Here is a 22793-nt window from a genome sequence, read left to right on the forward strand (position 1 = left end):
CAGATGCTTTCTCATCAGAGGGAGGATTACAATGACAAGTAACACCTCCACACACAGCTGATAACAGGATCCACCCATAATATTAGATGATGTCACAGCTGATCTTGCTCACCCTTTCTTCACAATGAACAGGCTCATTAGACACTTCAATAAAAAAAGATAGGGTTGGGGTCTGCCCATTGCAGCTTTGTACATGAATTATTTCCTGAAACAAAGAGAAGTAAAAGCATACAAATGCCCCAGTGTGAAAATGGCAAGATTTCGATTTTCTACTTTTAATATGGAGTGATATGTTTAAGAAAAAAAAATTACCACTTTTTTTAAATATACATTTAACATAAAACTGGTTTAATTAATATGTCGTTTTCTGGTGATAGCTTACCTTCAAGAGGACCAATCACTTGCCATTAATATCAAACTGTTTTATTTGGTCTATCCTATCTTTCTTTACCATAGAGCCACATTCAGCTCTGACAGATGGTTGCAAGCCACATCAATAGCCCTAAAAGCAGTGATACACAAAGCTTCCCTCACACTGACACTATGTACAGTCCAGTATTATAGGCAGCATATGTGCGACCAGGGGTTACCAACTTTATCCCCATTTGGTACTCTCATATCAAGCACTCCAACCACACTACCATATCCAGCTTCAAGCACCCTCAATATCTGGCAGTAGCATTCCATTTCCAGCTCACCATATTAAACTCACCACCCCTATGGGCTAGTATATGCACATCCAGGTCTGCTCTTCTGTGTGGGGTTACACAGAAAAGTCTGGGGGCCTGCTCTTTTAAGCAGTTTCCTTGACCTGGTTCTAATGCGCCAAGTTGGCAGAAAGCCGCGAGTCATACAATATGGGCCTGCGAGCCACATGTTGCTCCTGAGTCACATGTTGGGGACCTCTGATATAATCGGTGCTGTTCTCCTAAATCTGGCATGGTTTTTCCGTTTGTTCCTGCGTCTCTCCATTCCAGAGATATGGCCACCTCTTCCTACCAGGTTAATATAGTCTTGTTAGCCAAAGGGACATTTTCATGAGGATTACGCCCTTGTGAATAATAAGACAAGATTACAAACAGGGAAGAGGAGAACATATCTCAAATGGAATGGAGAAGAATGGGAACAAAAACATAAAACAATGGAAGAGTCAGAAGAACAGAGGCAAACAGACCAGTTGTTACACTTAACTACACCACGGATACTCACCGGTAGCCGTTTTTTCCAGAACCCATAACAGCACACCTGAGAGAGGGATCCGCCCAGCAAGGACAGGAAATAAAAGGGTGGTACCCTCTTCCCTGCATCAGTTAAGTTACAGAGGACGAGACGAACTCCGGATTAATTATATTCATAACCAAAACCAAATCACACGATCACCCTATCTATAGTGCACCCATAAGGTGATGAAAAGGGGGAATATACGGGTACTGTCATGGGTTCTGGAAAAACCGGCTATAGGCAAGTAACGTTGGTGTTTTTGCTTCACCCGTGACAGCACACCTGAGAGACTTTTGGAGAACTGAAACACCTTAGGGAGGAACCAACGCTTGCAGCAACCTTCCACCAAAGGTTAAAGGGACTCTGTCACCTGAATTTGGCGGGCTCTGTTTATGGTCCGATGGGCGGTGTTTTCTTTTCTTTCATGCACCCCTTCCTTTCCCGCTGGCCGCAATATTGTCTTGAATTTGATTCGGTTTCCTTCGTAGTACACGCGTGCGCAATGCAATCTTGCTGGCACATGCGCACTAATGCTTTTCGGCTTCACCCGCAGTTGGGAAAAGCATACTGCGCATGCGCAAGGCAAGATTGCATTGTGCTCGCGTGTACTATGGAGGAAACCGAATCAAATTCAAGCCAATATTGCGGCCAGCGGGAAAGGAAGGGGTGCATGAAACAGAAAACACCGCCCATCAAGCCGTAAACAGAGCCCACCAAATTCAGGTGACAGAGTCCCTTTAAGTCAACAGATGAAGACAGATTCAGTCTTTAGTGCTTAAGGTGAGGACCAAGTAGCAGCCGTATAAATCTGATCAGTTGATACCTCCACTTTTTCTGGTCAGGAGGTTGCCTTCCGGAACCGGAGCACCACTCGCAGTGTAGGACAAACTAATGGGCTCCCTGATCCATCTGGCAATGGTACCTGGATACCTCGTACCTCTTTCTACTACCCTGAAAGACTACAAAAAGGGACTTGTCTTGACTCCACTGACTGGTCATAGATATATATTGTAACAGAGTCCTTTTGACATCTAACCTATGGAATCTTTCCTCCCCTGGATTCCTAGGGTTATTACAAAAAGAGGAAAGAATAACTTCATGTCTCCTACTGAACTTAAGGGCTACTGTCACGGGTTTACCGCGACAGAGAAGAGCCAGAAGAATGCAGTGCCTGATTTCTCCTACACTGATTAGAAGCACTTCACATTCATCTTAACCCCTTTCTGACATTGGATGTAATGATCCGTCCATGTGACCTGGGCCAATTTTACCATGGAAGGATCATTACGTCATCGCGATCGCCCGCTCCCGGCACTTTAACCCCCGAAATACTGCGATCAAAAAAGATCGCAGAATTTCGGAAGCCGACAGAGGGCTCACAGCCCCTCTGCCTTTGGATCGGGGTCCCCACGGTGTGACGTGGGGTCCCAATCGTTGCCATGGTGACCCGATGTCATCATGACGACATCCGGGTCACCAGAGCTAGGAAACTTGTGGATCAGTGCGCAGTGCATGATCAAGTCTCTCTGTCAGTGCAGCATTGACGGCTTCTATGGCATGCGGATGCTGCTTTATCTCCATGTTATAGAAGCAATCTGCCTGCAAAAAATAATTGTCCCATAGTGACAAAGTTCGAAAAAAGTACATACAATTTTTTAAATAATTGCAAAAATATTTTTTTTTTAAATAAATAAAACTATATATTCTATCGCTAAATAAATATTTGAATGGAAAAAAATATATAAACAATAAAAGTACACATCATCATCATACCGCCTAACAAAAAGTGGAATAACACGCGATCAAAAAGACGGATAAAACATGGCACTGCTGAAAAAAATTATCTTGTCTTGCAAAAAAAATAAAGGCCGCCATACAGCTGGAAAAATAAAAAAGGTAGTTCTCCGAATAAATTGATCCAAATATTATTATCTTTTCTATAAAATAGTTTTTATTGTATTAACCCCTTCATGACCCAGCCTATTTTGGCCTTAATGACATTGCCGTTTTTTGAAATTCTGACCAGTGTCCCTTTATGAGGTAATAACTCAGGAACGCTTCAACGGATCCTAGCGATTCTGAGATTGTTTTTTCGTGACATATTGGGCTTCATGTTAGTGGTAAATTTAGGTCGATAATTTCTGAGTTTATTTGTGAAAAAAACGGAAATTTGGCGAAAATTTTGAAAATTTTCAATTTTCACATTTTGAATTTTTATTCTGTTAAACCAGAGAGTTATGTGACACAAAATAGTTAATAAATAACATTTCCCACATGTCTACTTTACATCAGCACAATTTTGGAAACAAATGTTTTTTTTGCTAGGAAGTTATAAGGGTTAAAATTTGACCAGTGATTTCTCATTTTTACAACAAAATTTACAAAACCATTTTTTTTAGGGACCACCTCACATTTGAAGTCAGTTTGAGGGTTCTATATGGCTGAAAATACCCAAAAGTGACACCATTCTAAAAACTGCACCCCTCAAGGTGCTCAAAACCACATTCAAGAAGTTTATTAACCCTTCAGGTGTTTCACAGCAGCAGAAGCAACATGGAGGGGAAAAATTAACATTTAACTTTTTAGTCACAAAAATGATCTTTTAGCGAATTTTTTTTTATTTTCCCAAGGGTAAAAGGAGAAACTGGACCACGAACGTTGTTGTCCAATTTGTCCTGAGTACGCTGATACCTCGGCAGGGCTCGGAAGGGAAGGAGCGCCATTTGACTTTTTCAATGAAAAATTGGCTCCAATCTTTAGCGGACACCATGTCGCGTTTGGAGAGCCCCCGTGTGCCTAAACATTGGAGCTCCCCTACAAGTGACCCCATTTTGGAAACTAGACCCCCCAAGGAACTTATCTAGAAGCATAGTGAGCACTTTAAAACCTCAGGTGCTTCACAAATTGATCCGTAAAAATGAAAAAGTACTTTTTTTTCACACAAAATTTCTTCTAGCCTCAATTATTTCATTTTCACATGGGCAACAGGATAAAATGGATCCTAAAATTTGTTGGACAATTTCTCCTGAGTACACCGATACCTTACATGTGGGGGTAAACCACTGTTTGGGCACATGGTAAGGCTCGGAAGGGACGGAGCGCCATTTGACTTTTTGAATGAAAAATTATCTCCATCGCTAGCGGACACCATGTCACGTTTGGAGAGCCCCTGTGTGCCTAAACATTGGAGCTCCCCCACAAGTGACCCCATTTTGGAAACTAGACCCCCCAAGGAACTTATCTAGAAGCATAGTGAGCACTTATAACACCCAGGTGCTTCACAGAAGTTTATAACGCAGAGCCGTGAAAATAAAAAAATAATTTTTCTTTCCTCAAAAATAATTTTTAGCCCAGAATTTTTTATTTTCCCAAGGGTAATAGGAGAAATTGGACCCCAAATGTTGTTGTCCAGTTTGTCCTGAGTACGATGATACCCCATATGTGGGGGTAAACCACTGTTTGGGCGCACGGCAGGGCTCGGAAGGGAAGGCACGCCATTTGGCTTTTTGAATGGAAAATTAGCTCCAATCATTAGCAAACACCATGTCGCGTTTGGAGAGCCCCTGTGTGCCTAAACATTGGAGCTCCTGCACAAGTGACCCCATTTTGGAAACTAGACCTCCCAAGGAACTTATCTAGATGTGTGGTGAGCACTTTGAACCCCCAAGTGCTTCACAGAAGTTTATAACGCAGAGCCATGAAAATAAAAAATAATTTTTCTTTTCTCAAAAATGATTTTTTAGCCCACAATTTTCTATTTTCCCAAGGGTAACAGGAGAAATTGGACCCCAAAAGTTGTTGTCCAGTTTCTCCCGAGTACGCTGATACCCCATATGTGGGGGTAAACCACTGTTTTGGCACACGTCGGGGTTAAGAAGGGAAGTAGTGATGTTTTGAAATGCAGACTTTGATGGAATGCTCTGTGGGTGTCAGGTTGCGTTTGCAGAGCCCCTGATGTGCCTAAACAGTAGGAACTCCCCACAAGTGACTCCATTTTGGAAACTAGACCCCCAAGGGAACTTATCTAGATGTGTGGTGAGCACTTTGAACCCCCAAGTGCTTCACAGAAGTTTATAACGCAGAGCCGTGAAAATAATAAATGTGTTTCCTTTCCTCAAAAATATTTTTTTAGCCCAGAATTTTTTATTTTTGCAAGGGTAACAGGAGAAATTTGACCCCAAAGTTGTTGTCCAGTTTCTCCTGAGTACGCTGATACCCCATATGTGGGGGTAAACCACTGTTTGGGCACATGCCGGGGCTCGGAAGGGAAGTAGTGACGTTTTGGAATGCAGACTTTGATGGAATGGTCTGTGGGCATCATGTTACGTTTGCAGAGCCCCTGATATGCCTAAACAGTAGAAACCCCCCATAAGTGACCCCATTTTGGAAACTAGACCCCCCAAGGAACTTATCTAGATGTGTGGTGAGCACGTTCAACCCCCAAGTGCTTCACAGAAGTTTATAACGCAGAGCCGTGAAAATAAAAAATAATTGTTCTTTCCTCAAAAAAGATGTTTTAGCAAGCAATTTTTTATTTTCACAAGGGTAACTGGAGAAATTGGGCCCCAATATTTGTTGCCCAGTTTGTTGTGAGTGTGCTGGTACCCCATATGTGGGGGTAAAACACTGTTTGGGCACACGTCAGGGCTCGGAAGGGAAGTAGTGATATTTGAAATGCAGACTTTGATGGAATGGTCTGCGGGCATCACGTTGCATTTGCAGAGCCCCTGATGTGCCTAAACAGTAGAAACACCCCACAAGTGACCCCATTTTGGAAACTAGACCCCCGAAGGAACTTATCTAGATGTGTGGTGAGCACGTTCAACCCCCAAGTGCTTCACAGAAGTTTATAACGCAGAGCCGTGAAAATAAAAAATAATTGTTCTTTCCTCAAAAATTATGTTTTAGCAAGTAATTTTTAATTTTTGCAAGGGTAACAGGAGAAATTGGATCCCAACAGTTGTTGCCCAGTTTGTCCTGAGTACGCTGGTACCCCAAATGTGGGGGTAAACCACTGTTTGGGCGCACATCGGGGCTTGGAAGGGAGGGCGCACCATTTGACTTTTTGAACGCAAGATTGGCTGGAATCAATGGTGGCACCATGTTGCGTTTGGAGACCCCTGATGTGCCTAAACAGTGGAAACCCCTCAATTCTAACTTCAACACTAACCCCAACACACCCCTAATCCTAATCCCAACTGTAGCCATAACCCTAATCACAACCCTAACCCCAACACACCCCTAACCACAACCCTAACCGCAACACACCCGTAACCCTAATTCCAACCCTAATCCCAACCCTAACCCTAATCCCAACCCTAACCACAACTGTAACCCCAACGCACCCCTAACCCTATCCGTAACCCTAACCACAAGCCTAATCTTAACCCTATTTCCAACCCTAGCCCTAATTCCAACCCTAACTCTAATTCCAACCCTAACCCTAAGGCTATGTGCCCACGTTGCGGATTCTTGTGAGATTTTTCCGCACGATTTTTGAAAAATCTGCATGTAAAAGGCACTGCGTTTTACCTGCGGATTTACAGCAGATTTCCAGTGTTTTTTTGTGCGGATTTCACCTGCGGATTCCTATTGAGGAACAGGTGTAAAACGCTTTCACAAAGAATTGACATGCTGCGGAAAATACAACGCAGCGTTTCTGCACGGAATTTTCCGCACCATGGGCACAGCGGATTTGGTTTTCCATAGGTGTACATGGTACTGGAAACCTGATGGAAAACTGCTACGAATTCGCAGCGGCCAATCCGCTGCGGATCCGCGGCCAATCCGCTGCGGATCCGCGGCCAATCCGCTGCGGATCCGCAGCCAAATCCGCACTGTGTGCACATGCCATAACCCTAACCCTACCCCTAACCCTAACCGTAACCCTAACCCTACCCCTAGTTCTAACCCTAACCCTAGTTCTAACCCTAACCCTAGTGGAAAAAAAAAATATATATATTTTCTTTATTTTATTATTGTCCCTACCTATGGGGGTGATAAAGGGGGGGTTAATTTATTATTTTTTTATTTTGATCGCTGTCATAGAACCTATCACAGCGATCAAAATGTACTTTTAACGAATCTGCCGACTGGCAGATTCGGCGGGCGCACTGAGCATGCGCCCGCCATTTTGGAAGATGGCGGCGCCCAGCGAGGAGGCGGACGGACACCGGGAGCCTCGGTGAGTATAAGGGGGGGGGAGATCGGGGCCCGGGGGGGGGCGTCGGAGCACAGGGGGGTGGCATAGCAGCACGGGGGGAGCGAGCAGGAGCACGGGGCAGCGGAGCACAGGACCGAGGGGAGCGGAGCACAGATTGGTCGCTTGGGGGGGCGATCGGTGGGGTGGGGTCACATTAGTGTTTCCAGCCATGGCCGATGATATTGCAGCATCGGCCATGGCTGGATTGTAATATTTCACCAGTTTTTCAGGTGAAATATTACAAATCGCTGATTGGCAGTTTCACTTTCAACAGCCAATCAGAGCGATCGTAGCCACGGGGGGGTGAAGCCACCCCCCCTGGGCTGAAGCACCACTCCCCCTGTCTCTGCAGATCGGGTGAAATCGGAGTTAACCCCTTCACCCGATCTGCAGGGACGCGATCATTCCATGACGCCACATAGGCATCATGGGTCGGATTGGCACGGGTTTTCATGACGCCTACGTGGCGTCATGGGTCGGGAAGGGGTTAAAGCGTCAAAACATTAAAAAAAAAAAAAAAAAGGATATAAATGAGGAATCGCTGTAATCGTACTGACCCAAAGAATAAAACTGCCCTATCAATTTTACCACACACAGAATGGCATAAACTCCCCCAAAAAGAAATTCATGAATTGCTGGTTTTTGTTCATTCTGCCTCCCAAAAATCAGAATAGAAAGTGATCAAAAAATGTCATGTGCCCAAAAATTGTACCAATAAAAATGTCAACTCGTCCCGCAAAAAACAAGACCTCACATGACTCGTCGGGCCAAAATATGGAAAAATTATAGCTCTCAAAAATGTGGTGATGCAAAAACTATTTTTTGCAATAAAAAGCCAAAACATAAAAACCCGCTATAACGCCTCATTCACACGTCCTGATATTTCCGGTACTAGAGATGTCAGTGTCTGTGTTTGTAATACATGTGGCACACGTGGACAACCGTGGAAGAAGCGTTACAGTAAGCGCTGTTCCCCGGCGCCAGGTGCTGAACACGGCTCGCATGATTCTCCCCTGCTCTGCCGGTGATCAGCGCGAGCAGGGGAGAATGATGAGAGTTATATTTAAGTAATAAAAGAGACAACAGGCAGAGGCTGATGGGCCTATTACTCCCATCAGCCTACCCATGCTGCTGCTAATAACAGTGACAGCAGGAGCAGCTGATAGGAGTATTCATCAGCTGCTGCCATCTTAGGACAGTAAGCAGGGTCAGGTCTTAGTATAACCCAATCCTCATTTATCTGTGTATATGGAGGGCATATGGACAGGGCCTGTATATCGCTCACTCTGAGGGCCGATGTTAGAGACACTAATATAATCGTTTTAAGAGTAAGGAGTTTAGCTGACAAATCCTGCAGGGGTTCAAACGGATTTTTAGTGAATACATCTAGTATCAGATTTAGATTCCATGGTGGAATTTTTGAGATTGTGACAGGCCTGAACCTACCACAGGATTTTATGAATCATGACACCCATTTACTTTCAGCAAGATTACAATTCTATAAAGCGCCTAAGGCCGGGGTCACACTTGCGAGTGCAATGTGAGAAACTCACACGAGTCTCTCACATCAACACCAGGCACTGCCGCCGGCACTGAGTACCGGAGCGTTAAGATGCATAGAAATACGCATCTCATATCGGTCAAACCTGGTGACAGGTTCCTTTTAACTAGATTTACTTAAATAGGCGATTAAGCATTTTTTAAATGATGCCATTATTTACTTTACTTTTTACTTCTAAATTCTTGCCTCGAGTCAGAGAAATGAAACCGCGCTCCTGAATGGAGCAGAGGACACACATTCAGAAACACAATATTTTTCTATAATTGAAAAAAAACATCTTGAATTCTGCAATATAACAAAATAAATGCAGAAACATTTGGCTAGATTATAAAAAAAAAAAATCATTATTACGTGAAAACAATAATTATAAAATGAAGACATTAATATCTTAAAATGTAACCTACCTTCTGTTAACATAACATTTTACAGGATCACAAAAAAAAAAAAATTAAATCTGAAGTTGGAGAGTTGGAGGTAAAGTATTTTATACAAGATTTAACCAATAAAAGTGGCTTACCGGTAAATACACCTTATCCAGATTACAGTCCTTTTCCAATAATTCGTAAATGTGCTTTGTTATAATCTGTCAATAAAAATTAAGACAAAAAAAACATTGTGAAATAGAAGAAATCATGTAATCATGCCTGTACAGATATTATAGTACACACAGGTCAAGCATTCTAGCCAAATACAAATGGGAGAAATAAGTAATGAACTCTTAATGGTTGGTAGGGGATCAAATACTCATTTCTCACGGCAAAATGCAAATAAATTTATATAAATTTATACAATGTGATTTTCTGGATTTTATTTTTGATATTCTATCTCTCAATGTTAAAATTTACCTACCCTTAACATTATAGAATCTTCATGTCTTTGTCAGTGGGCAAACTTACAAAATCAGCAAGGGATCAATTACTTATTTCCCCCACTGTAATAAATAATAAACTTTTTATTATTATGAAAAAAAAAAAAAAAAAACTAGAAAAGGCAGTGCTCAAATGCAGCGGGGTTAAAGCGGCTATAACCCATAATAATTAAGCTAAAAAGCATTGGAGTGGGTACAGGGCAAAAATGGGTCTCCTTTATCCTCTGGCAGTAACAATAGTGAATGAGCATGTGTGATCACCAGCACTTCGCTCAATTAGGCCTCAATCACAAGTCCATTATTCAAGAATAGACCACGTACCCATTAAAATCTATCGGGTCATTCACACGTCCGTGTTTTTTTTTTTGCCAACAGTGTGTCCACAAAAACAATCATGGAGACACATGTGATTTTGAATCGTTTCATAGATTGAAATGACCCATACATGTCTGTGGTCAGTGAAAACCATGGCCAGCACAAGGATGGCATCAGTGTACTGTCAGCGTGCATCCGTCCGTATGTGATTAACCTTGTAAGGAGCAGGAGAAGCTTTGGGATCTCTTTAGTTTCTTCAAATTACTGATGAAACTGATGATAAAAACAAACATGGAGCAAACACTTATGACACTCCGATCCAAAACACTGCTGAACGGTCCATGGTTGTACATACGGGAAATATCACAGACGTTTCAATGAGGCTTAAAGGGGTTTTTCAATCTCACCATTCTGCGCTCCTATGTTAAAAACGATAAACTCGCCTGGTGCTCACCCTTCCCAGGTCTAGTGCTAAGTGTACGCCGCTGCTCCCCTGATCGTTTATCAGGTGTAGCGGTGGCATGTCAGAAGAGCCGCAGACAATCACTGCTCAGAAGCTCATGACAGGTACAAAGGCACAGCCAGTGAGCCCAGTGATTTGCTGCAGCGCTCTTGACATAAAGTCATCACTACAGCCAGTATATAACCCCAGGATCAGCAGAGGACAGGCAGCACTGGACCTGGGAATGGCGGGTGACAGATATGCAGAAAACCCACACGATTAACAAGAGGTGACCAACTAAGGAGAAAACCCCTGCATCTCTGCACTGGAGTTTCCATTAGCATGTTAATGCCAAACATGGCTATTTATGATCTAAACATGAATATAATATTTCATGGAGGGACAACCCCCTAAGCACAGCTTTTATCTGCACAGTATCGTTTTATGGAAGGCCCTGTTATTAGCCCTGATGAATTCAGGAATATTCAACGTCTGCCTCTTTTTGGAGGTGAACGCACATTTGTGAGAACATTTCATCTACTTATTTGCTTCCAAATAAGCAGTTTTTTAACCACACGCTGGCAGTATAATCAGCATTTCAGAGGACAGATTAGAGCTTCACTTCTACCAATTACAGGTTTTAAAGCAAAGGCACCAAGATGTAAACTATTCATTTGTGGCGACATCTAAAAATACTGTTTGCTCAAAAATATGTTGTGTGTTCGTAGCCGTAAGAAAACAATCTGGAGTCTCAGCTGTGTTATGTAGACCGGTATCGGCTCTGTGCTTCCCACGTCACAGAGGAGGCTTTCCCCAACAAGGTGGAAGGTGAATGGAGAGATTAATGGAGCCCATGACAAGTAATTAAGTCTTACCACCCTTCCTACTCACATGGGCAAAATTATCTTACAGTAACCAATCACTGAAACAAGGCGCAGGATTACTTGATACCTTTAAATAGGCAGCACATATGCCCAATAATTATCTGCCGAACGGACACAACAGCACATATAAATGGAAGTTCGGAAGGAAATGGAGTCCAGAACACAGTGGGGTAAGTCAGAACATTTTATTTAGAAAAATAGGTCTCTTAATAAATTGGTCACATTTATTTTACTAACTTGTATGGCGCCATCATATTCCACAGCGCTGTACAGACATCATCGCTGTCCCCATTGGGGCTCACTATCTAGATTCCCTATCAGTATGTCTTTGGAGTGTGGGAGGAAATTGGACAACTTGGACAAAACCCACGCCAACACGGAGAGAACATACAAACTCCTTGCTGATGTTGTCCTTGGTGGGATTTAATCCCAGGACCCCAGCGCTGCATCTTTTGCCTCTCAATGCACCAGAAAAGCAAACCAACAGCTGCACTAAGCAAGCGTAGAGGTCAGCTATAATTTACACCAGGTCTGGATGGAAAGGATATAAACGCCATTGGCGAGCCAAGCTCCACACACTTCTGTGATTAAAAAAAAAAATGCACACATTTGTATGAAACAGACAGACAGACGCAAAATACATGATTTGCTACTTAAATGAGTTGTCTCACAAACAAAAGTACACTTCAATCCATAAATCTTAAGAAAAATTGGATGTGTTAAAAAAATAATGTTCCTGTGCTGAGATTATCTTATAAATGTGCCCCTGCTGTGTATTGTGTAATGGCTGTGTCTGACCATACAGGGACATGGTCTGATCATACCACAGCTCCTGGGCAGAAAAGGAAGCAAAAGGGTATACAGACAGGACAGCACGGGATCACAGGTGATTTTTTTCGTTTATATACACAGATGAGTATGATCCCATGCAGATAAAAAAAAAAAAAAAAAAAAAGAAATGTGGATTGCACTTTGACTAATGTTATTCACTGATGTAAAAATGCAAACCAGCATTTAGTTTGGATCTGAAAGAGAAAAAATGGCAGCATGCTGCGAGTGGCGGCATATACTTGACGAAAATCACCAATGCAACTCAATGGGTGCCATCCGATTTTTACAAATGAATTACCATTCTGTAGCATGGAACATGGTAAATACTCCTGTAAATGATTGTAGATTAACAGCAGAGAAAAAAATGCATGTCATAGGGATGCTATGTGAGAAAAATTGCATTGTAATCACATGGCACTTGTCCTACTTCTCTGGATCAACATCAGAGCAAGTTTTAAAAGCAGAGTATGAGCCCTAAGGAAAAACATTTCCGTGCCTGTTTAACCTCACAGAAAGAATCAGCTGTGATCTCATACTGTCCTGTCTGTATACTCTTTAGTTTCCTCCACTGCCCAGGAGATGTGGCAAATCCAACTATGTTCTTGCACGGTCGGACACAATAATAACACAGGGACAGATTTAGAAGATTACCTTGGAACAGGAACCTTTGTTGTTGTTGTTGTTTTTTTTTTTTTCGTTTTTTTTTTTTTAAACATCCAGTTATGGAACTTCTTTTTTTTACAAGATCTCAATTAAAATGTACTTTGTTTGTGGGACAAGCCTTTTAAGTATTATAATAAACCTTCCTTTAAGTAGCTCATGTCTCAAAACAGGACTAAATGCACTGGAAAACATCAGTATCCCTAAGGGTACGTGCCCACCATCAGGAATTGCTGCAGTTTTGAAGCTGCATATTTATGCAGCGCCAAAACTGCCAGCTGTGACAGCATAATGAATGGGATTTCTAGAAATGTAGGTACAGTACAGACCAAAAGTTTGGACACACCTCATTTAAAGATTTTTCTGCATTTTCATAACTATGAAAATTGTACATTCACACTGAAGGCATCAAAACTATGAATTAGCACATGTGGAATTATATACTTAACAAAAAAGTGTGAAACAACTGAAATTATGTCTTATATTCTAGGTTCTTCAAAGTAGCCAGCTTTTGCTTTGATAACTGCTTTGCACACTCTTGGCATTCTCTTGATGAGCTTCAAGAGGTAGTCACCGGGAATGGTTTTCAAATCACAGGTGTGCCCTGTCAGGTTTAATAAGTGGGATTTCTTGCCTTATAACATGTGTTAATCTATAGTTTTGATGCCTTCAGTGTGAATGTACAATTTTCATAGTCATGAAAATACAGAAAAATCTTTAAATGAGAAGGTGTGTCCAAACTTCTGGTCTGTACTGTATGTGCACCTGCGGATCACCCGCGGACACAGACATGGGGCTCGTCTTTCAAGACAGCAGCATGTCAACTTCTCTTGTGAAGATGCTAGTGTCCGTAACAGAAATTACATCGATAGACGGTATTAAATGTGATAAATTCGCACGGTTCAATGAACGCATGAAAAAATGTACCCGAGTTCAATAGAAGGGAGCACTTTGGACGCAGAGAAAATACGGTGCGTCCAAAGCGCTGCGACTTCCTGATCGTGGGAACATAGCCTAAGAAAGCTGTCCTAGGACTTCTCAGCTGCATCTGAAAGCAAATCTGTCACTTACAAACTTACAACACAATCACCCAGTAGAGAGAGACCCTTTCCGAGCGTTAGAACAAGTAAGTCTTGATGCTGGCACTGGTGCCAGGGCGTAATCTGTAATTGCAAGCTTGTGAGCGCTCAGTAGTGAATGATGTGTGCGTGTGCTCACAGAGCAAGAATAAATTAAAAGGCCGATGGCCATCAAAACACAGCTGCCAGCCCAAGCACTGCAGTCCCCAGGAATCTGCCCAGGGACCTGAGAAAAGGTCATCACGGGCTGTAAATGGCCAGCGGTATAAGTGCTTCCAATCCCTGAACTACACAGAATACAAAGATACATCCATCTATCTATAGTATGCAAAAAATATATACAGTTTACACATCTAACCTGCTGTCTCCTGCTTGATATGAATTATAACCCACCCACATCAAAGTCCCTTTAGATTCTGTGCACTAAATTTTTCAAGTGGAAATCTACTGAAAAACATATCAGAAAGCACTCAAGAGAACGAACATATGCATTTCTATTAGTGGTGAGCGTACGTGCTGGGATAAGGTGTTATCCGAGCATTATAGGGTGCTAACCGAGTATCTTCGGTGTCCTCAAATAATATGTTCGAGTCCCGCGGCTGCATGTCTCCCAACACATGTAGGGATGGCCTAACAACCAGGGAATCCCTGCACGTGTTGTGGCTGTTAGACATGAGACATGCAGACATGGGGACTAGAACCTATTTTTCGAGCATGGAGCATGCAGAAGACACTCTGTTAGCACCCAAGCATACTCCGATAACACCTTATCTGGACACGGTCATTTATCACTAATTTCTATATAAAAACCAAACATCTGTTCGTATGTTCAGGCTTCTGAGTGTCTTTTCATGGCTTCAGGTATCTAAAACCACCAAGTGTGTAAAAGAAGTGACATCCATTCTGATGTTTCCCACCTGAACGATACTCTGTACTTTACAACACAAGTCAATTGGTAAGCTCAAAAGATGCCCAAATATTGGTGTTTTGCTATCATTTTTGCATATATTATCTATTGTTACAGATATGTATATATCTATGTATCCATCTACATATATTACCTTCTGTGTCCTTTTTAATGTAACTATTTCATTACCTTAGTGCCAATCCTAACTTTTAGTTAAGGAGAAAAAAAAAAAGGGGGGGGGGGGGGGGGGGGGGAGTAGATTATAATTAGTGATTTGTTTGGTTTTTTGTTTGCCACCATAGAATTTAGTGTCCTTGGTAACCAGCCATGCGGAGCCCATCCTCCATACCACTCCACTGTAGGAAATAACAGAATGTGTAAAGAATATCGTAAAAATAAATTTTTCAACCTCAACTTGTTATTCGTCGTCTTAGAAGATCTATTTAAATAAACAGAGAAGACAATCTCCGCAGAGCTTCCAAGCAATCCCCGGCATAAAATACACTTCATCTTTTGAAACAGTCACTTTTTTGTTGCTTTAGATGTAGAGTGTCATTAATACCATGAGGTTTTCTTCTTCACTACAATCATTTTATCACACTTTATATAACATTTTGTTAAATACAATAACGCCTTAAGGACACAGACAGCCAAGACGCCTTCTAGATTTTTTTTTTTTAATAGCCTACAGAGGAACAATTGCGACTGCTTCAAAGAATCGTACAGCTTAGAGTATGAAGAGTCCAGGGAATGGAAGAATCTGCTAGCAGGTGGGGGACTGTTTTGTTCGTGTCCTTAACAAAACATAATAAAAAGGATTTATTGTCTATAGGGCAGATATTAAAGTCCTACAATTCTACAAGTAAGTTGAATCGTATTGAGACTCTAGTGATTTCTCAATGCACTGATATAGAGTAACATGGAAGAAGTAGCCTCAAGAAAACAGCCAGGGCAATAGGTCTTTCCTCGGCTCAGCAGAAATACGTGAAAAAGACATGTTTGTCTTAAAGTTTCAGGCACTGAAAGTTAACATTCAAACTTCTAGAAATTTCTACTTGTAAATATATGAGCTAACAATGCATTAACTGCCTTGTCGCCAATAATTTGCCACACTTTACCGCAAAACTGCAGCCAAAAATATACTTGTTTGTAGGTGTAATAACAGGTTATGAAGTTATACTCTTACACACATTGTAGCATCAGGACTAGAGAGACTCAGCCGCACGTTGAGCAGGACAGCTGTCGAGGAAACTATCCGATGGCCAGCAATTGGGGTACCCAAGCGACCCCTTTAAAAAGGGACTGTCAGCAGAGCTGGGAGAGCTGCAGCAAATGCGTTTGTAAGAAGACAAAGTTCAGTTCTACTGCCCGGTGTTGGTTTCATGTCTCATACTGATGACCTCTTCTTTCACTTAAAATAATCTCTAGAGGCAGATTCTAACGGAGTCCAGTGTCTGGCCAATCTTATCCATAAGAAAAAAAAAACATGGATATGTCTGAAATAAGACAATGGATTGCAGGTATCAAGGCATCATTTTATTCAACTTTCTATGACCCCTGCTTGTCCATATAGATGGCTTAGGCTGGTTTCACATTTGAGGTTGTGTCCGCAGGGTATCGTCCGCAACCGCAAACGCATGCAAAAAGGCATGATAACCCAGCGGTTTTTATCCGCATCAGCTTACGCATGACGCAGCGTTAGTATGCTTTTTTACATGTGTTTGCGCTCTTTATGCGCATGCGTTTGATATTTCCAGGAGGGCGCTTCTCAATGGGCGTGTCTAAATCAGTTCCTGGACATGCGCAGTCCAAAGCACTCAAGCGCATCGAACGCATGCGTACGCAAAGACATGCTTACGCATGCGTTCCCATAAACAGTAATCCGTTTTTTTAACGCACTCATCCGCATGCCTGCGCATATTTGACAGAAATTTGACGCCTCAAAAATTCCAACATTGTGTGTTAGCCGCGCCCAGCCGCACATTGCGAGAAAACGCATGCGTAAGCAAACGCGGGCGGGGGTAAATTCTACTGACAGATGCCCTTTAAGGAAAAAAGTTGCCAGCATAACTGTAAATTCAGGATTTTAATCTTGTGGTGCTGCATATTCCAATTAGAATGACTAGCTACCTTGGTAAACTATTTAAGTTTTATTAAATATTGTGGTTCTCCTGATGATGAAGTTGGTAGAATGTCGAGCCGAGCTGAGAATAAACCGCATGGCAAATCCTGTACAACGTACTCTGGATACTGGAATTACATCAGCAGCGCAGACTACTCCTCCTATCCTCCCACTACCAGCCATATACGGCAGGATCTCCAGACTGGAGGGACCTTCAGCAGCGGTTAATCCTCAATTCCATAGTGGTGGGTTTACCAGCCCCAAAAGGAGGGCAATATACCCCTCACCTATGCCAATTTGTACATGGGATAAGACCCTATTATGCTTGGTGTTCCTTTGTCGCTTACTGCTGAGCAGCCCAGCCAACATCATGCGCACCAAGGCATGGTTACAGTCTATGCAGTGCCCTACCGCCTGCCTCCTGAATCACACAAATATGCAGCGGCCACCATGAATACGGGCATGCACAAGGATCTGCCTAGGCACCACTGCCCTGGCATTACACTGTGCAGACCTGAAGTTTGACCAACCGAGCACCATCCTCAGATCTCACAGCAGAAGTGATGTGCGCTGTTACAGTGCTGAACCGACAAGTACCACAGCGGCCCGTAGGCAGAAGTTCACCGTACGTCCTTTAGTGCCAGTACTAGCCCCTCAATATACCCGCACCTCCGTGGATGGGATATTGGCTGGCTGGGCTACTCACCCCTAAGTGCTTGCCTTTCTGACCAGTCTAAGTACAGTATGTGGCACCACAACAATAAAACGTTGAATCTACAATTATGCTGGAAACTTTTCCTTAACATTGAGGTTGCTTGAAATCAGCTTTAGAAGAGGATTGCAGCGCTGTAACTAATTAATAAATAGAGGTAAATCTTGCAGTCACGTTCCCTTTGAATCAATTAGTACGTATATATTTTAACTCCTTTCACAACATGCCTTCTTGTGTTTAAACACTAATGACTGATAATATAAAGCATAATCGTGCCTAGGACATTGTGAGTCACTCATACATACAGATCAGCTTTTGGGTACAACGTACCTCTCCAAGAGCCTCGTAACGCTTCTGGTTCCATCTATGCAGGTCTTCTCGATAGTTAAAAATAAATGGTTCCCCAGTCTTAATATGTTTCAGCTGACCATCTACACCAAAACACACAGAATAAATGAGCTTACAGCATATTTATTACTAATTATATAAAACACCATCACGTATGGACGGGATCACGCGCTATTTAACATTGTAATTTCTGGGTAAGTAGAACATCAGACATGTCAGTAGGCAAGTGAGGGGTGTTATTAGTTGGGAAGACAGAAGAGGCTGCAGAACGCCAGAAAGCATCATACACCTTTGACTTTTGTTTTTAACAACATTCATTTTGTTGCTATGTAAATTACCAGAAAAAGAATGGAAAAATTTAAAGTTGTATGCATAAAACTTACTTTCATTAAAAGCATATTCAAAGCCTTCCAAGGTATCCGGAAATTCAAGAGGAGGTTCGTCTTTTTTCATCAGTTCATCTAAATCTATTCGAGAAAGGAGATCTGAATAAAAAGAAGCAAAAAAAAACACAACATAAACCATATACTTCTAATATAATGCTATGATTTCTAAACCCCACAGGAAATGCAATCCGGTCTCTGGGTACGGAATAAGCATTTCTGTCACACAAAGATGGCTGGTACATTAACAGGTAGGACCAAAACATGTTAAAGTAAAGCCGTGTACAAGGTCTGAACCCATCCAGTACGCAGCAGATACTTTGTGCTATTTAGATGGCATGAAACCAGCAGCACAGTCTACATGTGTTACATAGAAAAAGGGAGTTGTGGATATTCCGCACTGCTAGGGAGGTAGGATGGTAGATCCAAGTATACAAACCGTTATGGTTTTTAAGTCCTGAAGAAGTTTGTATACTTCAAAACGCGTAGACAAAATAAAAAACAAAACACAAACCTACTTGTGTGTGCCTGGATCTACCACTCTACCCACGAGCAGTGGAATATCCACAACGGCCTTTTTCTATACGAATGTTCTTGTTTGAGGACCCGTGGACCTGCTGCAGCTGGGATTTTATGCCTTAATATCATTGTGTGAACACAACCTCACCAGGTCAGCATAATCTTATTTATATATTTGTCAACCGGATAAGACCCTATTGCACTTTTTTCTGCTCCCTAGTTTTCTTTTACATGTATCAGAGGCAAATTCTATCATTTAATTATAAAATGAGTAATGTCTCCTTCAAATACAGAAGAGAACAAAATTTTGGACACTGGGTACAGTGCGGATTTGACCGCAAGCACAGTTTAAGCAAGTCTGAAATCCCATTCACATATATTGAACGCTATATATATGGATTTTTGGCCTAAAGAGTAAGAAAGCACAGCCAGATTGGATTCTCAGCAATTATCAATAAGACTTCACTGATAGGTTTAAGATCTAAAACTTCTCATGCCCAAATACAGAGTCAACCGCAATGTTTGACAGATGTAGTATAATGATATGGTGCAGTTTTTAAGATATGGGCTGGGATATATCAACAGTTCAACATGTGAAGCAACATTAGAGAATGACAAGTTTTAAAAACTTTCCAGCATTTTGGCAGAGAATTTTATAGCAAGGAATGACAAAGCACAAAGCATGGGACGTGGCTTACTGAAGACTGGTGGCTGGGGAGATGTAGGATCTGGTTAAGCTTAGTTTCATACATCCAACATTAATAATCTGAGAAATGAACAGCAATATCCGAGTCGGCAGCTGGTTTACGGTCCCAAACTCACATGTATATCTGAGGCTGTTGAGTTTAGGGCAGGAGATCTGCTGATGATCTGGATTTTGGAGTCGATACTAGGATCATAAATGATAGACATCAGACACTGGCTTAAGGAGGAGTCAGAGACGAGTAACGATCCAGTTGCGTTGATAATCTAAATTAACTTTAGGGGTCTGAGTTTTAAGTTTATAGTTATTTGGGCAGTCTACCTCCGAAACGTACTTTCATTTTGGGGATATGAATCAATTTTGCAGAAACTTTAAACATGTTAAGGTGATTAAAATAATATAGAAACAAATATATTTAAAACTCTTAAAATGGTAATTTTTATGTTCCTTGCGCAGGAGCAAAATGCTCCTCTGTCTCCTGGCTTTCTGCTTGCCAGGAAATATGTGCTTCTGAAGATTAACAATTTGGACCAGAGGCATGATGGCACCACTGGCGAGGCCGCATCGGATGAATGCAGAGGCAATACAGCTGGTCGGCATCAATGCAATGCCCACAAGCTCTAAAGCAAAACCCTTGTAAATGAGAGATTCTTGACCAGGAAAGTGGCCACCTCTTAAAGGGACTCTGTCACCTGAATTTGGCAGGGCCCTTTGTCCGGTCCGATGGGTGGTGTTCTTTCTTGTTTCATTTACCCCTTCCTTTCACGCTGGCCGCAATAGTGTCTTGAATTGCAGTTGGTTTCCTCCGTAGTACACGCGTGCGCAATGCAATCTTGCCTTGCGCAAGCGCAGTATGTTTAGCCCAACTGCGGGCAAAGCCAAAAAGCATTAGTGCGCATGCGCTGCCGCATTATGTCCCGGAACACAGCGAAATACTTCCGGGACATAGTGCGGCGGTGCATGCGAACTAATGCTTTTCGGCTTCGCCCGCAGTTGGGCAAAGCATACTGGGCGTGCGCAAGGCAAGATTGCATTGTGCACGCGTGTACTACGGAGGAAACCAACTGCAATTCAAGACACTATTGCGGCCAGCGGTAAAAGAAGGGGTAAATGAAACAAGAAAAAACACCGCCCATCGGACCGGACAAAGGGCCCACCAAATTCAGGTGACAGAGTCCCTTGAAAGACGTTGAGGTGGCTTGTGACATTAGCAAAGGGCTGTAAACTATAATCATTGAAAATCTTCCCACTACTGGGAACAAAGTTTATTTTTAGAAGAACTTTGCAATTTTACCCATTTAACAAGATGAGACAAGCCCTTTACATTATTTCCTGCTGTGAGCATGTAATCATGAGTGAGCGATTGTGGCCCCCTTGATCTATACTCCAGACCCAAAAAAAGTACGCAACTTCTCTCCATTTAGATCCACTAAGGAAGCGCGTTCCTTCGGCTCATAATGGGCTCCAAAAACAGCGGCTTTGTGATGCAAAGTAAATAACACACCTTGAGGTAAAGATAAAATGCTCAAGATGGTTTCGGTTCAGAAAAGGCCAATCACTCATTAAAAGAGAAACAAGATTACACCATATTTGTACTGATTAGACTGAGAAAACTACATCGGAACACGAAAGAAATCTGCACTTGACCCACTGAACTGACTAAATCCTACTTAGACTTACAATGGCTGCAATAATAAGTATACCATGAGCAGATTAGTTTCCCCAGGTTCATCTGATTGACTTCTATCACAGCACTGCACATTTTCTCAGTCTTCTCTAATTAAATGCATAGCAGAAACTAAATGAGAAATCATTTCCACAGCACATTTGTGGAGATTTCCCATGTCTCAGCATGCCAGGTATAACCTTGCATTATGTAGCTATGTGTGTAACTGAATGCGGGGGGTTATAGAGGGAGTTACACAGCGCTGAGGATTAACAAGCAGAATGAAAATATAAAAATGTAATTACTTAAGTATTTTTCAAAACTAAATGCACAGAGTCCTTTATGTGCATCTGGAAATGAACCCACATCCAGTCCCTCCGGTGCCCCCAATATAATGCAACATTAGCAATGCCATCACACAAAGCAGAGGACCGTAGGGAGGAGGCCATGGCTTGTGCCAACTGCTCAGATTTGGTAGGTTCACCTCCCCAATGGCACTTGGATCCATATCCAGTTTTGGACTTCACGACAAACATTTTTCTTTTTCACGCTCCAAGAGCCATAGCTTTTACATTTTTCTATTGATATAATCATACTCAGAGGACTTTTTTAGTTGCTTTTTTTTGTCTGTGGAATCATTTTGGAGTTCATATCACTGAGCAAACTTTTATTAACAGTTTTGTGGAAAAATATAAAACAAAAAAAACACAAACATTCTGCCACTATTTTTTGCATTTTAAATGCGCTGCACAAAAAGTGTTAATATACCAAGAATACATAGATCTTGGTTTTCTTATTTTATTTAATAAATGTACACATACAAAAACAACTTTTTTATGAGCAGAATCTTTGCCAAACCGTAACTTTCATTGATACCATTTTGTGGTACATGCAACTTTTTGATCATTTTTTTTTATTACACTCTTCGATAATCAAAATGAAAAGGAAGAAAAAACCACAAGAATTCTATATTTTATCTTTCAGCACCAAAACACTAAAGGCATAACTAACAAATCTTTATTTTATGTATCAATCACAACAATAACAATTTACATAGAGGTTTATTTTAGGTTTTGCGACTTTTCCATAAAAAAAAACAATAAATGTTTTTCTTGTCAACATATTCTGATACCAACAACTTTCTTATGGTTATACTTATTTTATTTTTATCCTGTAGTTAATTGTCTTGTGCAAGAATACTAAAACAAAGTTAGGGATATTTAAAAAGGAAACGCAAGAGGTTCTCGCTACAGTGATATTTTCGTAAACAGTTTATTGAAACATAGGTGGATATACCCCCAAACAATATAAATGCCCCACTAACTTGTCATGTGGCCTAGAACATCAATTACAGCCTGAGAACGACGTCT

At 41.7% G+C, this 22793-nt stretch overlaps 1 protein-coding gene across 2 annotated transcripts in view; it reads right to left on the reverse strand.

Annotated features, from left to right (window-relative positions):
- Nucleotides 1-22793, reverse strand: part of ARB2A (ARB2 cotranscriptional regulator A) — a 616199-nt gene that overhangs the window by 551743 nt on the left and 41663 nt on the right. The window contains exons 3-5 of one of the 2 annotated variants that reach the window (XM_077289153.1): nt 18536-18619; nt 18135-18235; nt 9502-9567 (exon numbers count right to left, since the gene is read on the reverse strand). In XM_077289153.1, the coding sequence (XP_077145268.1) occupies nt 9502-9567; nt 18135-18235; nt 18536-18619 (251 nt within the window). Of the gene's footprint in view, nt 1-9501; nt 9568-18134; nt 18236-18535; nt 18638-22793 lie in introns of both variants that reach the window. The other variant, XM_077289144.1, reaches the window with a different exon arrangement.

This window comes from Ranitomeya variabilis, chromosome 1, assembly GCF_051348905.1.
Source record: "Ranitomeya variabilis isolate aRanVar5 chromosome 1, aRanVar5.hap1, whole genome shotgun sequence".
Classification (NCBI taxonomy): domain Eukaryota; kingdom Metazoa; phylum Chordata; class Amphibia; order Anura; family Dendrobatidae; genus Ranitomeya; species Ranitomeya variabilis.